A 19,279-nucleotide genomic window follows, 5' to 3' on the forward strand; every position below is an offset into this window, starting at 1 on the left:
ATGCTGTAAAATCTCAAATAAAAATCTCAAGTAGCCTATAAGCGAGACGGCCGGGTTTAACACTGTTAAGCATTGTTCAGGTGTGTGCTGTGACCAATGTCTGAGATATTTTATATTGCAATTTGAAAGTTCTGTATATTAGCTGCCAGGCATGACTACTGAACAAGAAATTGAGGAAGAGGAACTGCTTTCACTTTGGTCCCTTTCATCATTATAATCCTAGCCAAACCGGTTGTTGGCATGCCATCACATTCAGGCAGATACCTTGGTTTCCAAGTAACTGGTTGGGGAGAAATAGGTCTGAGTAGGGGCAATGACAGACTACGATAGAAACGAAGTCAGGCAAGAACTTTGTCGGGCTAAAGTAGCTTAGCTTAGCCTAACTTAAAGCAGCAACTGTTGAATATATATTTAATGTGTTGATTAATAACCTTGCAGGTATATTCAGACAACAAGATTAAGTATAAACATGCAGGCAAGTAGACACAAACACCTGTATGTCTTCTACCAACTTCGAGCCGGTAGTCTGTATGTCGACAAAAGAAGCAAGTCTTTACAGATACTATGCTAATCAAAATGCATATTTGAGTGGTGTCTCTAAAGAAAGAGAAAATTAAGTACATCTTACAGGCTGTAAATGAGCCAGCAGTTTAACCACATTACCAAATCTGTACCTGCAAGTAAAACAGTGACAGATATACCCTGAGTACCCACAACTACAATTAACAAAGAATGAACTAATTGTTTGGGTTGTGAGTCGTGTTTCTATTTGCATGTGTTTAATGTGACATAACTGATTTTTCCTCAAAATTGACATTTTCTTAGTTTTTATTGTTATTAGAACAGTATTAATAAAATTTTGAGCTTGTTTAAAAAAAAAAAAGAAATTGTACTTGGACAAATCAAATCAAATCACTTTTATTGTCACATCACATGTGCAGGTACATTGGTACAGCACATGTGAGTGAAATTCTTGTGTGCGAGCTTCACAAGCAACAGAGTTGTGCAAAATACAGGGTTAAAGGGTAGGTAGTGGTAGGCTGCTGGGGAAAAAAATAGCAGACGTATATATAGAAGACGGGTTGTTTCAGCTTTCATGAAGCAATAGGTGTTAATTTGACCTTGAAGGTTTATGCAATAAAATTCTGCAGGTGTGCAAACATTTGATTACTTACAAATCCCATTTCTGTACAAAGGCTGTGTTGAAACAATCTGGGTTACTATACCCTCTAAATCTTTACTGGGAAAATGCTGTAGTGCAGAAAAAGGTGCTGTGTTTCACTATCAAATGGTGAGAAAGGAGGAGAGATTGGTCGGTTGGCGGTTCATTTTACAGCAAGATAATGATCTAAAACTTCAGAATAAAAGAACCCGACAGTCGGCATCAAATGACCTCGAAACCCCACTAAAGAGTTTTAGGAGGAACTGGACAGAAGAGTGAAAGCTAAGTACAAGTGAAACACATTTATACAAATGTGTTTGCTCAGCTGTTGAGCGGCTCAAAAGTTTATTTTCTATTTAATATTCAGAGATCTATTTTTTTAAAAGGGCCTTTTCATTTTCACTTCAGAGTCTGAAACATTACGCTGCACAATTCAGGAAACTGCAAAAGACTTGAGCAGTAAAGCCACACATACTGATAGACGCAAACACACAGAGACAGGGTGGCAGTCTCATTAGCTACGCCGAGAGAACGACACGTCTGTCAAACAGAAACGCACACATGCACAAGCATCTGCTCACACAATGGATTCGATACCGTGCAGCGTCTCAGTTCTTCTCGCAGAGAAGAACTGAATTTTGACACTGTGCGTGATTTTTGTCTGTGCGTGCGTGTCTGTGTGTGTGCATTAGTGTCACTATGTTTCCGTCTATACAGGAGTTAATGGGAAGACTCGGTCTGCCATGTGCTCGAGCAGATAATGTCAACAGAAAATAAAACACGGGGAGGAAGCTGTCAAAGTATCGGCCGACACGCTCAACTTCCCCTGTGAACCACTGTGTGTGCGCATGTGTGTGTGTAAAGATGATCAAGAGTGTGTTATGCAAGCCCCCCGCTCCAAGTTAATTCCTCTGGGGATGTCCGACTTGAGCAAGGGAGATAATCTCTATTAGATCTCTACTTATACCTGCCAACAGTCATTTTACTGACAATTCAGTTGGTTCATTTACAGACACACACAGAGCTGTGTAGCTGCAAGAGGCTGTTACTATACTTCCTAGCCTGGCATATCCACACGCATGCATGCACTCACTATTACCCGTTCAGTATACGGTTCTGGTTCATTAACGGCAACGTTATTACCAAATGACCTCTTTAAAGAGATACACACTTATTTAAAATCCCATCTCAGCCTCATCCACTGCCTAATGCTTTTTGTCATGTTGGATTTGCATGGTTCGTATCACTTTCACGCCTCCTGGGTGTTTTTTAAAACTCACACCACACACACACACACAATACCTGACATATCGTTGCAGGTTTTTGTTTGTGGTTTGTGTCCTACACGTCAGTCTGGTGAAGGCGTGCAAAATCACCGACCAAACCGGAAGTCTGAGACACAGGTTACATCCCTCAGGGGGCAAATGTTTATAAGCCCAGGTGGTATCGATATGACACCTTAAAGGAAAGAAGGAAGAAATGACAAGTGGAAGGAGGAAGGACAGAACAAGGGGAATTCAAGAAGAGTAGAAGAAGGGAGGAGGGATGAGGGAAGAGGGGGCAAAAAAAAATTCCCCAGAACCCCCATGCCGCGTCTGAACTACTTCCTGCCCACTTTCCCACGCCAAGAGAGAGAGAGAGTGAGAGATTAGAAGTGCTGTTCCCCCCAAAAAACAAAACAAAAAAGACCAAACACTGGTGAGAACATGTATTCATTGATTAAAATCTAGAGGAAGAACAAGGACAGAAAACCTAGACAGCGAGGTGGAATGCTAAAAGAAATGGAGATCAGAGAGGGAGGAAATGTCATCCTTCAGTTTATATTAGAGGAACATCTTTTGCCTTATCCCTCTGATAGCTACCAGCTGCCCCAAGAGGGAGAGCAACATGGGGAAGGGAAACGGCAGGGAGAGAAGGACAAATTGAAGAAGGATTAGAAGTGTAGACAGAGCTGAAGCCAAACGTGTGAAAGAAAGGACAGGCAGTGTAAAACCGAGCAAACGGGAAGATTAGTCATTGGGCGAGGTGCATTTCACCTCAAACCAGGTGACAGCTGAGGCTGCTCTCCACCAGGATCGAAAGTACAGAACTGAATTGAGGTCAGTTTTATTCATTGGAAATGATCATCCGTGCTAGCACTGTCAGGACTGTTACCAAGCGAAAAACACTAAAGATGTGCGTTGCTGGCATTGGTCTTTAAAACCATATGACTCATCACATCCCGCCATATTCGTTTCCCGTTTCTATTCTGTTTAACCCAGACATTTACTCTGCAGTGAAACAAATGGTAGATGGAAGTTGGATTGACAAGAAGAAATGGGAAAATCTCAGCCACGCTCAGTGGTTGATAAATAAATTAAATTAATATAAATAAATAAATGCTAATAAATCAAGTGCTGATTTATTAGCAGGCTAATCCATCACAGCATTTAAATAACCACAGGACATGCAAGGTGCATGGGTCACAAGCAACATATCAGCAGTATCGGTACATCGGCGCTGGCATCTATAGCAGCCTTTATCAGCTGGGCGCTCGTCCCGAGTTAAACTTTTCTCAGCTTTGCAGAAAGAGATGAATGCAAATACCAGCCAAGGACGCCACTGATAGAATATGGAAGGATGGTAAATACATTACAGTGACTGGAACCTTGAATGTCTACTAGTGACTAGCCAGTAGTCACAAAGCGATGTGCAGTGGTTGAACATACTGGCAGATTTACACAGATTTTGGCTGTCAGTTTAGTATAAAAATAGCAATAGAGGGCGACTATAAGAAAAAGGCGAAAACAGGAGTTTAAGGGGAAACTGGCACCCAGCTTCAATAGGCCTCAGTAGGACTGCAATATAAGATTGCAGGTTCAATGTTTTTTTGTCAGCCGTGTGAGTCGGGCTATAAGTGTCCCTTGCTCCCTCTCATAGGATGATTTCTTACAGCAAAAAATAAAAAAATGCATAGAAACTAAAATGGCAAACAATAAACTTTTGACATTTTTATGTACTTATGGCTGTAGTTTAACATCCATCCAAATATGCTCCATTCGCCTCAACCTTACTGTTCTTTTAACTCCAGTAGCATCTGCATGATACCTAATTTAACCTCCTAAGACCCGAACTCTTTCATAGTATGCATTTTCAATTTCTCTTTGCTATTTGGGCTGATTGGGACCTGATGAATGTAAAAACAAAGAATTACCTGATTTTCTTTTCTTTTTTTTTTACTGATTTTTGCTTCTGAGAAAAATGAGATCCAGATATGAGGACATTCGTTTTAAATTTCGATAGAACAGCGGCAGCATAATGTCCTCGTAAGTGGATATCAGGCCCTTTTAGAGCAAAATTTTGTATTTTGGTCTTGACACCTCAAAATGTGATGTCCACATATGTGGACGACAGGTCCTAGGAGGTTAAGACACAAATATAAAGAGGAGGAAAGTTTGGCCAGAGGACAGCAGAAGGACACGCTGCAGAATTAGCAGGAAGTTGCAAGCATATGTTGTAACAGATGTGTGGGTATGGGATGTGCATGTGGATCTTGTGTAACCCGCGACCACTGGCATGCACTCTGCGTTCAGCATTTAGCCACAGCTATTTACTCAAGTGGGGTCTTTGGGAGTTAAGAATTATGGCAGGTCACAAGCCTTTACTGTTACAGATCTGAAGACGAAACGATGACCGAAAGGGTTTTTTTTTTTTTTTTTCCTCGACAGTGCCAAAGTGCTAAGTTTTTGCTTAAGGGTTGGAGGGCTGCAATGCCTCCTAGAAAGCTCCTCCATACTGGGTTCCTATTGGACCATAGCGGTCTGCTACAACATGCCTTAGGTTAGTTAAGTAAGGTCAAAGAAAACTTGTATTTAGGACGGTTACATTTGCAGTGTGTGCTGAGGCATCTCATCCAACAACATGTTACTCATCATAATGTCATGGGAAAACATTTAATGCCTCCATAAATCCTCAGAAATGACAGGCTGATTACCAAAAAAAAGAGCTTATTTGAACCCAAGCCAGGTTTTTTTAAATAACCATAAAAAAATAAACAAATTTAAAGTTTAAATTAGAAACTTTGCTGAGCTGTTATTTGCTCAAAGCAAATCAAGTAATTTGTTTTGAGGCCAAAATAACAAATGAACATGCAAATGATGTATAAATGCAATACCAAAAGAGTGTAAATAGCGGTTGAAGTGAAGTTGTTCTTTGACTAGACAGAGAAAACTCTTGTTACTGGTCATGTTCCTTTATCTCAGAGGCAAAGAAAGGAGCACAGTGAAGTGAAAGACAGGGGGAAAAACAGTGCAGACCAGTGCACGGTGGGGTGTGTCTGCCCACAACCACTGTGTACAGCGCGTGTGTGTTTGTGTTTCTGTCAGCAACAGTTGGTCGTTATCGGCACTAGCAGAGTTGAGAATGGATAAACCCGCACACCAAACACCTCTCGCAGAAGGATTTATTTAATGTGTGATGTTTCCCAGGACAAAGCTCTTCCACAGAACAACGGAAGACTTATGGGACGTTCTGGGCTCTGAGTATACACTCATACGTCAGAGGTCTCATAAGCCGAACCTCTGGACGTTACACAAAGATGGAGAGAGGGCGATAACAAAGAGAAGGAAGGGGGAGGTGCAGAGGAAGAGATGTGAAAGACTGCTGTAGAAGGATGGAGAAAGAAATTATCAGCAGGAAGAAAATCGCCGTGAAGAAAAAGTGTCAGCAAAGAGACGGAGATAAATGAGACCCTGGAAAAAAAGAAGAGAAAAGTAGAGATATATTTAAAGGGAAATGTTAAACAAAGCGAAGATTGAGACAAAGGTGACACAACGCAGATGGAGATAAGACAGGATGAGGAGAGAATTACCTGGTGAAAAAGGTGAAAAGGCTCAAAGCGACTGAGATAAACCAGATTTCATGAGGAAAAGTTATGTGAAAAGGTGAGAAAAAGGAGGCAGGTAATCCAAATAAAGTCAGCGCGGAATAAAAGGAGGGTAATAGAAGGGTGACGGATGAAGGAAGAGGAAAAGGGATGGAAACATGCTTCCCCTGGGCTGCACGTAGGCCAATATTTAAGTGGTTTGTTAGGGATGCTCTTCTCAACACAAGTTTACTTCTTTTCTTTCTTTCTTTTTTCAAATCAATGGCCCCACTGCATCCTGGGTGGTCAGCTCCTCTTCGAGTTATTCACAACAACATCTTTTCATCCACAGAGTAAATTTATTTCATGTTATGACATTACTGTTGAGCTGCAGCGATTAGAAGAACTATATGCTGGGCGGGAAACGGAAGAGAAACTCCGCTCAAAATGAAATCCAGAGGAGGGGTCGAGCTTTCATGCTTGCGTGCCTGTCCTAAATAAAATGCAATGTCACCTTTGTGGTACAACACATCCTCTTAAGTTGTTAGAAAAGTGCTTTTGACATTTTTGGGTTGCGGACTTTTTCGATGTCCTTCCAGGCCTTTGCTGAGATTCTAAAAATGACTCTAGTGAGTGATCCAGTTCCACTCAGTGACCACGGGCACCCTGAATTAAATGAATCAGGTTGATGCAATAGATCTTGATCAAGTCAACTGGGAAGAATCCTCAAATTAAATCCTCATAGATGACTTTGGTGTAAATCTCTGCTCTTTATCATTTAAATGTCAGAGTGGCAAAAATATAAAAATGCACTGGAGAGCCAATATTTTGGGTGGCTCTATTCAGAGAAATGGGTTTCTTCCAGAATACCCTTGTCATCTGTGTAAAAGCGTATTAACTGTTCTCATTAATGATCGCTGGATATCTGTGTTGCAGTGTCCTCTTTCTTTTCAGCTCTGCTTGGAAATCTCCTGGGGAGTCGCAACGCTGAATTGAAGCTTCACTCTGGTATCGTTGAAATGACTACAGCCACTTTAAATTAGGACTTCTGTAAAGCCCGAGTGCATTTTTATACATTCAGGTGCGCCTATTTTCAACAACACGAGCAACAGGACGTTTGCAAGGAAGATTTCCCCGAGCCCGATTCTCATTTGCTGTTCATTCTGAGAAAAGCTGAAGAAACAAATATAACAGCACTGGCCAGTCATTTTCAACATAACATCCAACATAATGAGCAAACACTATTAGTCACTGCCAGTCTGACCCTATCCATGTCAAGGACACCAGTGTTTCCCTGTAATTAGCCTTGGTGGCCTGAAGGTTTTTAAGGATTTTTCGTGGCCGCGGTCATCAGAGAGCTGGATTCCCGCTACTGAAGTAAGAATGGGGACCACAATCGGCCTTAGTCATGCCAACACTAACAAAGACAAAAGGCAGCAATGAAAGAAAAGTCAAACACTGTGGCACACGAGGCAAATGAGGCGGCACTACCAGCGCTTGCTGCTTGCATTTCCAGTAAGGCAGAGGGGAATCTTCCTCGACTTAGGCATTGGTGTAGTGGAAAGATAAAATCTGATATTATGAAAATCCATTGTTTGCATAACTGGGTTCACGCAAGCAAATGGACTGGAGTCGGCTTGACAGACAGTCCACCTAGATTTCTTTCATCACACTCACAGGGATTAAATCTAATCTGGCATTTAGTGCAACTTTATTTCAAAGGAGGCATTAAACTAATGTTCTTCTTATTTCAAAAAATAAAGAAAGAAAGAAACACCACAACGCAAATGATGTAATAACTAATCAGCCTTTTTCCACACATGGCTGGAGTTTCTCTGCTGTAGATCATCACGATTATAAACACCCTGTTGGGTTTGGGTGAGGGCGCTGCCTTGATAGAGCAAGCAGGAGGGAGGGCACATCTACCCAATTACTGCCCGCTCTATTTTAAATGGGTATAAAACAAGCACAACACCAGCTTGGCACTAGAGAATTGGCCAGTAAAAGACTGGAACTGTCCCACCCACTAAACAATCTCACGTGCAGCTGCATGGTGGTGAAGTCTAGAAAAGTTTCAGGACTACGGAGCATGTGTAGAAGTGTTTAGAGTCAAGCAAATAAGGAATCAGCATGTGTGTAACAGACGGCTGTTTATCATGGAAATGTTGTTTAACTCTGTAAAGCCTGGACCACAAAATAACTGCTGGAAAATTAGATTTTTAAAAAAAAAAAAAAAACTGAAGTGTTTTTATTGAACCTTTTGGCAACTTAGGAAGAACAAAAAGAAATGAAATATAAATTAGCCCATATGAGTTTTTATTTGTACATTTCTGGTACTTCTGGCATTTTTATGCAACTTAATGTTTAAAAATTTACTCAACTTATGCAACTTATTCAGGTTTTAAATCACACTGATGATGTAGAGGTCTCAAAAACTCTTCTAAATGAAGCTCAAGCTCGCATTAATTCAATTGATTAGTAATGTGAAACCGGTCTATTTCACTTTGTGACAGAACAACATGGACTCAATACAATCCGGTCTTCAAGCGATAACATATGAACCTTGCTTCCAGGTCCAAACTACTCTGCAATTATTAAGGCTGTTTTTTTAATGGTTTTAATGCTTTGTATCTTGTTATTTAACCTAAACAAACCCCTAAAAAACGTCAGTGGATGGATTATATCAGTGGCTCTGACTGAAGTTTGGTCCGTTTACAGGATCCTGCCATACAATTGCATTTCTCCAAAACCATCAGGAACCCTCACGTTAACTTTTATTGAGTGTAAAAAGGTTAACGTTCATCCTCCAGCGTCACTGTGCTAATGTGTTTATGTCATGCTAACCATAGCTGTGTAGCTAGCCACCACGTAGCATCATATGCCAGCTAGCCAAACGTCAGTAACCCTACAAACGTGACTGCTGTTTAGTTTTCTGTCTGTCAGTTATATATGAAGTTATAGCAGAGCTGTGAATTTTAATTTTTTCAGAAATCTCTCAGTCACAACATAGTATATTATGTTTAGGTTGAAACTAGCGAGCTAACTTCCTGCTAACTTCGACCTCCGTTAAATTTCATAAATCCTGTTTTCACAGACGCCTGTATTTTAAACTTAATTGTTACACCTGGCAGAGCAGCCAAACTGATCATTTTATTAAAGATTGAACAATTTAGACAGTTTAACTCTCAGTGATGCCGCAGTGTTCGTTTGACGTTGGGACCTGAAGCGGAGTTTGGACCCAGAAACAGCTAATGGCGTCAGACTTAAAGACCGGATGATGTTCTTTCAAAGCGCAACATCAAATCAAATCAAATCAAATCAAATCACTTTTATTGTCACATCACATGTGCAGGCACACTGGCACAGCACATGCGAGTGAAATTCTTGTGTGCGAGCCCCACAAGCAACAGAGATGTGCAAACACAACAACACAAACGAGCAAAATACAAGAATGGCCAACCTGAAACTAATAAATATATGTACAATATATAATAGTGTATGCATTTCTGGATGTGTATACTAAATATTTTCCTACGTGTGTGTGTGTGTGTGTGTGTGTGTGTGTGTGTGTGTGTGTGTGTGTGTGTGTGTATACACATTTTTACAAATTAAATAGTAAAAAAAAAATAATAATAAATAAATAATAATAATAATAATAATAAAATATATAAAATCTACAAACATGTGATAAATCTGTGGGTAGGGAAAGAGTGTCCGGTCCACCTCTCACCTCTGCTTCAGTCTATACGGATCTCTGTCCAAACTACTGGTACAATTGTGTTGTGGGTAATTTAGGCATCAAGCTTGCAAAAAGAAAGTGCATAGAGTGTACCTATTTTGATTTTTTTTCTCTAATGACTCCGAGAAAACTAAAGATGTACACTGTTTAATCAGTGACATTGGAAACAATGTGTTGTCCCTTTCCTCTCTTTCCTCAAATGCTGTCTCAAGTCATCTTTTTGTGAAACTATCTTCAGTCACAGTGAGCAGCTTTACCACCTTGTTGAAAACATTCAATGACTGACAATCTGACTCTTTGCTAAACAGTGTCACAGTTGCACCTCAGGCGACAAATGGCCTATTATCCTAATACCCCACACACACACACACACACACACACACACACACACACACACACACACACACACACACACATACATATAAGTAAGACGTCAGGATAGAATGAGTATTTAAAGCTTGTGTCTGTTATGTGAATGCACAAACACATGCTGACACATGTGCAGGCCGACAGCGTGACGTGTGCTCTGGCCCAGTTATGCGCACACATGCAGTGCATACACATACTGCAAAACACGCAGACAGAACCCAGTGATAATATTGCCTATCAACAGGTCATTCCTTACATGCCTTTTGGATAAACAGACAGCCAGAAATAAAGAGGGAGAAGGTTTGTGCATGCAGAAGAAAGGGAAGGAGAAAAACAAAGTCACTGGGAAAGACTTTTGTTTGTGTGTAAGCGCGTGTGGGAGGGAGTTAATTGAGCTGCCCCTGTAATGTCATTTGATCCAGAAAGCCTTATAAAATGTACAGACCAGACCACCATAACCGAGATATACCGGTTATGTGAAGAGATGAGTAAAAGGATAACAGTGAGATATTGCCTATATCTCACTATATAACAGAAGGGCAGCTTTGTTCACAGGATTTGTTTATGGAAATGTTTATCCATGACAGCAGATTACCATATCCATACTCCAATATCAAAGGAATAACTCATTATGATCCCATACATCTACATACATAACCACAGTCAGAATCACCATCATGCTGCCAATTCCCAGTTTATTGCTGAATGCCTAAAATGCAAAATCCAATATTACTAAACTAATGGCTTAAACGTAACCTCTTAAGTCAAGGAGAGGAAGGACGGATGTTGTGAAGCAATAACACATGAATGGGGGGGGGAAAAGAGATGGAGGATTGCTGATAACCACAAAGACTACAGGGATCAGAGTGAACAGGAGAAAACAGGAGACAAACAAGGCCAGGACAAATTGATGAAACCCATTTTGGTTGAACTAATGGGCCGGTAAAACCACAATAAGTGACACAAAGAGCTGAGGAAGAAACAGCAATTTAGAAAGACAGATGAAATATGTAGGAGAAGTGGGAGCGTAGCTATGTAGTGGTGTTAAAGTAGACAAATAACAAGTGTAATATCCATATTAGCACTCATGATGGTACATTAAAAACCCATTATGGTTAGAGTGGCTCATTTGTATTTGATTGTGTCCGAGTACTTCGGAGATGTGCGACAGTCTATTTGGCCGACTTTGAAGGTAATCAGTTTGTATGTGTGTAACTCTGTGTGTGTAAGACATCGAGTACGTCTCACCTGGCCAGCACCTATGGTCCAGTAGAGGAAGAATCCTTCCGGATCAACTTTCAGGTTTATCAGCGTCGGCTGTGTACTGTTAGGCTCCTAGGCGACAACAGAAATGTAGATGTTAAAAAATTGCAAACACAAAATAAAGGTCCAAGAAGAGAAAAAACACAATGTGCAACTCAAAACAGGAGCCAGTGTTTATTACAATGTGGGTCTTACTTTTTATAGATTTGGCCTTGAATTTGATGGGGTATTATGTTGGAACATTATCACAACACACAGTGAATTAAGGTCTCAAACACTCGCTCTCTGTCATTGTTTGCTAGTAAAAAAGTTTAAATCCTTCAAAAAGCTGAACTATCCACAGGGTAAAGACCTCTAAAGTACATTTCTGAAATGAAAAAGTGAGCCACGCCAGCGATGAAAGAGGATACTGGTATTACATCATGAGGCGTCAGCAGGAAGACTGGGAAACAACTATATTCTGTAATCTAAGATAAGCATGTAGCTTGTACTATAGCAGAATATAGATCATTTCAAAAGCTATGATTAATATTAATACGCTTGCAAGTACCTTGCTAACTAACTAGACATAAGCTGATAAAATAAATAACTCAACAGCATTGTAAAATTTGGTATTTTTGGCCAACTACAGCCAGTTTGTTGGAGTTTCAGCCAGCTGTTCCATAACATAAGGCAATCAGGCCCCACCAATATAGGATTTTAATATTGATACCAATACTGATATTTGGCGATTTCTTAATTTGATAAATAAGCTGAATTATTTTTGTCTATGATAGAAAAAAAACAAACAGATTTGACTAACATTTGTTAAGTCTAGTTATTTATGTTAAACCTTAAATCATCGCAGCCAAATGACTATTTTTAAATGACTTTACTTAAAAATATAAATGTAAGTAAGTGTAAAATCTGTACTTGCATAGCAGAGTGTAGTATTTAGGTCAGTCTCAAATTGCTCTGTAGTATTTTTCATTAGTTTGTTTTTGAATTTTAATTTTACTTTAGCTTTTATTAGCTTCCGTGCTATTTATAGTTGTTGTTTTTGTCATAATATGGGTGCCGTTTGTCAGTGGCACATTAAAGACGTTCTAAACGGGGATCGGAATGTGAACGCTTGAGTCAAACAGAGTCCCAGTATCAAACATGTCTACTGATGCATCCTCAGATTGACTAATCAGACTATATTGAAAAGACTGTAGTCTAAAATTAAAGGCATGTTATATATATTTAATTTTGGGGGGTTTTTTTTGTTTAACAGTTTTAATATAGTTGTAGTTAATTATAAAAAAACAAAAAAAAAACAAAAAAACGTAATGTGTGAAAATAGTGAGAGGTATTTACCATTGATAATTAAAAAAAAACAGTGATTAGGTAAAACACCTGAACTTGGGACTGCTTTCACACTTTAATCATTTACATATTTATTTACGAGGAAAATGCTGTAGAAAAGAAAGTCATCGCACATTTCATGGACTACATAACTCATTTGCTTATTGTTGAACCGGGACAGATACGCTTTGCTAACACTTTTCAAGGAAAATCACGACCCATCTGTATAGTAGCAGAAGAAGCACGGACTCAACAGATGGGAAAATCCTAAATGCTCGCTACTGACTGAAAGTTTGTTGTTACCATCAAAATTATGGCCAACCTACAAAAATAATAAGACCCAGTTAGTATAAAACTCTACTTTGTTTAACTTTATGACATTGTAGATGGACAGAAAGACAAAGGAAAGGACACCGTGTGTTTATGTCACATGTTGCTCAACAGCTGTTTTCAAGCTGGAAACCACAAACTTTAACCAGCATGACGATCTCATTCATGTGCAGCATAATGATGGCACAGAAGCCTGAATCAACATATCATTTGCATCATCATTATGGAGTCGTACGCAAGATACGATGACCACATGCACAAACACAGGCACACAAATACACACACACAGAGCTTCTGGCTGCGTAATTACAGTCACACTCTGGTCCAACAGACAAACACATTGCCAAGACCGCCCGGGAAACAGGGATGTTGATTCAAATTGCTATTAAAGTGACAGACTCACAACACCAAAGCATCAACTTAACAATATACTTCTCATAATCGGATTATAAAGAGAGAGAAGGACCTCCTGGTAACCACATAAAACTTTCTCACTATCAACTTAACAAAGGAAAGAAGCTTTATAATTTCATTAATGTGTGGTGAAAAACATATGCAGCTATCATGCGAGTTCAACAAAGCTGAAACATTAATAACTGCAATTTTAACTCAAACACAAAAATGAAGCGAACAGGAAAAAAGCACTAGAAGGCTTCCACACAAAAAACAGAGTGGGTTGATAAAATAAGTGATGGAGGCAACTGGCAAAGACAGGAAAACTTTATGGGACTCCATAAAGGACTGTAGTCCTTAAGTATACTCTTGTATACTTAAAGTACACAATTTTTCTTTACGTCTATAAAACAGTTATAAAACAGCTAACAACGCTAACAGTTTTCATTTATACTTTATATTCAAAAAAAGGGAATAAATGTGCACCATATTAGTTTAGTGTTTTCATTTAAACCCATGAGCTATCCAAACAACACATATCTTGTGATATATTGTTATCTTTCACCATCTGTTACCTTTGGACAGAGCCTGGCTAGTCGTATTTCCTGTTTTAGCTTTTATGCTAAGCAACAAATTTAGCGTCTAATGCTGGGCTTCTCGTGTTACCAACCCTAAGCAAAAATATTCCCAGTGTTTCCCAAACTCTTAAAATGTTCCCTTATAGACTCCTTGCAAAACATACATTACATTTTAAGCTGAACCTACCTTCATTTTAGGCTCCAAGGTTGGCTAACAGAGAGCGCAGGTTAGCAAGAGAGGTAAATAAAGGAGAAAGACAAAGGTTTAAGAACAGGATAGAAGTAGGTGGATGGGAGCAAGAAAAAAATATTATAATAGAAAATAAAACAAAATGTCAGGAGAGGTAGCTGAAGTTAAATCTAATGCTGTATCTTAAATCAGCCTCATTTTTCTAACTTGACCACGCATAATGTCAGCCATTTTATTGTTGCTATAGTGACTAGCAATGACTGAGTAGACAAGGGGGCGATTTTAGACCCATCATCAGGCCTTAATAAGCAGCAATATGTTCTTTTAAAAGTGAGCTGCGTTAGCTTAGTTAGCAAGAAGCAGCTATAACACAAAAACACAGTCTGAAGCTCCAGCCAGCTCTAGAGATACCAGCAGTTACTGCTTCGCTCTGAACAGAAACTCACTGACAGAATAATTTGAATGCAACTTCAAATCGTGAAGTCAAACGTGCGCTTAATCACTGAACTCGTGACCTCTGCTTACTCACTGGTGCAAATGGAATGCTATACATACCCAATTTCACGCTGTGATTACCATCTTAAGGCTGTGACCTGATGTCATGGCCTCTTTTCAGCCGGTGATTGGTCAGAGCAAATGTCTTGCAGTGAAGCTTGCAAATCTCCAGCCTAGCTTTTGTTTGTGTATCTTATGTCTGCAAGACAACAGAACTGAAAACACAAACTAAAACTTCCATTTGGAAAGTCAGATGTTCCTAGTGCTAAATGACAAGCAAATATAATAAAAACCCAAAAACATTCAAACAAAAAAGCCAGTTTTAAAAGATTATACCAATTGTTGCCTTTAAATTAAAGATTTTGCTAAACTAAGGATCTATTCAACCTCACCAGCTAAAAATGATGACGGCAATAAGTGGAACAATATGACAGACCTGACAATGTTACCTCAGCTTCATGCTCTACTGTCCCTGCAAAGCAAGACTGGATATACAGCTAATCATTGCTAGCCTATGTTGTAATAAAACTGCACACATATTGTTAGTTGAAGACAATCCGGTCGTTAAGTCTGACGTCACTAGCCGTGTCTGGGCCTAAACTCCGCTGCAGGTCCATATATCAAACGATCACTATGGCATTACTGAGAGTTGAAAAACTGTCTAAAGTCTTTTATCTTTAATAAAATGATCAGCGTTCTGCTCTACCAGGTGTAAAAATTGAGTTTAACATCCAGGCATCCATGAAAACGGAATTTATGTAATTTAACGGAGTTAGAAGTTAGCAGGAAGTTAGCTCGCTAGCTTCTATCTAAATACAATATAACATGTCCTGACTGCGGGGTTTTGGAAACAAATTAAAACGTACAGCTCTGTTATCACTTCCAACATAAATGAAGACAGAAAACGAAACAGCAGTGACGTTTGTAGGGTTACTGAAGTTTGGCTAGCTGGTATATAATGATGTGCTACGTGACCGCTAGCGACACAGCTATGTTAGAATAATATAAACAAGCTAACTTTTTTCCACTCGATAAAAGTTAACGTGAGTGTTCTCGGTGGTCAGGAACAAATGTAATCGCATGGCAGGATGCTGTAAAAGGACCAAACTTCAGCCAGGAGAACAACTGAGATAATCCATCCACAATACGAGGTTAGTCATTCATATACTGCTGCATGGGCTGGGCTGTAGTTACATCCTAAGGTTTTAAAAACTGAGCTTAAATAAATGATTAGTGGTAATAAAAGCCGAGGGAGGTCAGCAGTGATCACTGACTGTTTTAGGAGCTTTTTGAGATTAAATAGAAGAAAATACAAAACATTAAACATGTTAACAACACAAAAGCCATATTAAACGCAGACTACTTTAGGCCCGGAAGTAGGATTCGTCACGTCATCACTTAACGACCGGATAGAAAGGTTACTACTTAGTACACTGAAGTGACCCTGTTCTCAATGTATACAACTTAGTATTAACAAACTCTATAGCATGACTACTGTGCACCAGGAATATAATGAGCTGAGAAAACACATAACCAATATTAAATAACAGGCAATAATCCATGAATATGGTCAGGTCAGGTCATGTTTAGCAGAGACAAACAGAGACAGAATAATCAGGTTCACACATACACTGCATCTCAACTGCAAGCACACATTTTGTCATTGTGACTACAGTCATTATCAAGTCCGTATGTTTGAGACTGATGAGTCATCTTCGAAGTCAGTAAAAGCTGCAATGTTATTATTCCTCTAATTGTTAAAAACAGTAATAAAGTAGTAATATAATAGTAGTAAAGTAGCAATAATAAAGATATTTTTAAGCCATGTAGGGGCTTATGTGGTTTAGTTCACTGCCTGCTATCTGCAAACTATTCTATGCATTATATTATAAATGTCATATGTTAGTACCTTCTGTGCAACCTTCAGGAACAACTTGAGAAATTTTTCTGGAATTGAATGAAAGACCTGCAGCTGAAAAATAAGCAGCAGCCTGAAAATTAATGCACAATCGTTTCTAGGAAAACTTGATGCTGTATGCAATTCTGACAGGATTTTCTGATTAGGCAGACCCACCCCTTTTGCACCGAGATCCAGAGAGGGTAGGGAATATTTTAAACCATGCTGGAGACACCAGTGCAACAGGATGATGGAAAGCGGATTTCTTTGTTCACACAAAGAAAAGTACAGGTGCTGCTAATTTACATGCATAAGTGAGAGATGTATAAAGAGACCATCTTTGGTTTAAGCTTGGTTCAGATTGTACTGAAATGGGACTAAATATGAGATTAACTCTAAACCTTACTCGGGTTTTCTTGTTGACACTTGACTATCTACTGACTAATATATGCGCGGTATCTGTGTAATCTAGTGGGGGCAGACACGCAAGCACATACACATGATCTTTAGATTCAGATGACCAGAATTATAACAACATCACTATCAAGCCTACATGCAATACTACAAGTACTGGCTGGAGGATGAACCCAAACACACCCACACACACACACCAGTATTGGTCAAATATATTTGCATTTTAACGTCTGCTGGATTTTACATACCTGTTAGTTGCCTTTACAACTTGAAATACACACAGTTTCTTGTTTCTTTCACGGTTCATCCACTCTGACTCCACGTGAAGTCTGAAATACTTTCACTTAATTCTTTTGTTTAGTTGTTTTTTTCCTCCCTATCACTTAAATCAAGCTCGCATGCCAAACATTCTTTGGCCGTAGCCTCAAAAATGTTCGGATTTGACGCTTGGCTTGATATTTTTTAATCAGCGTACACTGAACGTCTTTGGTTTTGGGATTGTTGGATAGATAAAGTCAGTTATTTGCAGGCTGCAGTTAGGAATTTGTAGACCAAAAGATTAACGGTAGTGACAACAATTTGTCATTTATGCCTCTATTCTTTATCTGAAGGTGTTTTTTTATTTTTACAACACAAAGGCAAAGGTATTTTCCACCTGACATTAAGTGTAAAGGTTACAAAACTAACCAGGAAATCATTAGCACACGGGCGTGAATACACAGACACCATGTTTACTGTAAACACCCTATGATGTGTTGGTGTAAGAGGGGGATGGTGGGTCTATAATTGGACCTCACCCACTCCCTAATTAACCGCCATATGTAGGATCCCTCTGAAGTCTTATTTCCCTCTTTGCATTTTCATCGTCTCCGTGTCAATCGCTGCCTCGCTTTACTCGCTAAGCAACGTTTAAAAACATCTCTTCTTCCTTAATTGATTAAAGACCGTGTCTCCTTCTCCAGACTGCCTCCATATGCCCTGACCCAGTGACAAACACCGTCATTACCTGACCATATAATGTCAAACACACACAGAGTGGAGGGACCACCCCTGGAGCCGATGTCTTACACGGACAAGCTAATGAACACCTCTTGAAAAATCACAATGTGTAACAGCTCAGATGTAGAAAGCCAAATACACGTTATACTGCCTTCACCACAAATTATTGTGTGTGTGTGTAATGCCAGTCAGGAGAAAGCCATTAGTTGGAAACTGATAAAAGTGGCTTCTCCGGCTGCACCTTTGGTCACTGCAACTCTGTGTGTGTGTTTTGTAATAGCTTACGGGAGTGGTGTGTGAAAGAGGGCCAGCGTGCACTTAGTGCGAGTGTGTTTCAGCAGCTGCTTTGGCAACATGGTAAAAGTTGATGACAGTAGGTAACCTTTGGACTCAAGACATAGGAGAGCGAGGAGGGAGAAGTGAAGCCAGAGATGTGAAAGTATGCCATAGGATTAAATATGGAAGGAATGAAATAAGCGGGTCTGTGAAGATTTATTTAGTGTAGGTGTAGATGGCGTCTGATGGGCATACACACATACTAGATCTAAACACTAGATCTTCTCTTGAAGTCTTTTTAATATTTTGGTTAGTGCTACCTTCTTGCACATGCTCAGTACTTTTACGAGCACCGTTTTTCCTGTTTGCAGGTGCTGCACCATTTCATTTCCACGGGGTTCATTTAACTCTCATCTGATTGGGCTGTATAGGCAGCAAATGAACCACTAACCCTTCCGACGACAGAGGCACATTCTGCATACTGAACAATACCCAAGTGTGCACAGGTTTCACTCAGCTAAATAAAGTGCCAAGATCCGTTTTTGTGATTTCCCCCCCTACTGGCACACACACAGGACTGGCACTCTGTAGCAGTTTAATGTTCACTAAAAGAGAAAATTGTTGTTTGAAAGGCACTTGTCTGATCAAAGTGCCCTATGAGAGTAAAGACAAAAGTGTTTGTCGTCGTCAGGAACGACTACAGTCCAGTCTGTGGCACAAAAAAAATTCTTGTTTCTCCTGCAAATGCTCTCCGCTCGACTCGACGGACCTACCGAGCTGAACTGTTTCTCTGCAGAGAACTTGCTTTTAACGCAAGCGCAAAGAATTAAGAGCAACACGAGAAAGCCAACTCCTGCGCTGAACAGATGACAGGCGTCTACATTCAGGGAGCTGATCGGACATGTGCCACAAATACAAAAGCGGCTGAATAATCTGAATGTGGAACAATCACCAGATTTGCACATCACACTATTCAGATTAATGTGCATCAGAGCATAAACAGTT

The 19,279-nt window shown here is 39.7% G+C and overlaps 1 protein-coding gene across 3 annotated transcripts in view; it reads right to left on the reverse strand.

Moving 5' to 3' along the window:
• plcb3 (phospholipase C, beta 3 (phosphatidylinositol-specific)) overlaps positions 1-19,279 on the reverse strand; it is a 54,289-nt gene that overhangs the window by 25,269 nt on the left and 9,741 nt on the right. For 2 of the 3 annotated variants that reach the window (XM_026161723.1, XM_026161722.1), the window contains exon 2: positions 11,362-11,448. In XM_026161723.1, coding sequence (XP_026017508.1) covers positions 11,362-11,448 — 87 coding nt within the window. Of the gene's footprint in view, positions 1-11,361; positions 11,449-14,190; positions 14,549-19,279 lie in introns of those variants that run through there. The other variant, XM_026161725.1, reaches the window with a different exon arrangement.

This window comes from Astatotilapia calliptera, chromosome 3 (genome assembly GCF_900246225.1).
Source record: "Astatotilapia calliptera chromosome 3, fAstCal1.2, whole genome shotgun sequence".
Lineage (NCBI taxonomy): Eukaryota > Metazoa > Chordata > Actinopteri > Cichliformes > Cichlidae > Astatotilapia > Astatotilapia calliptera.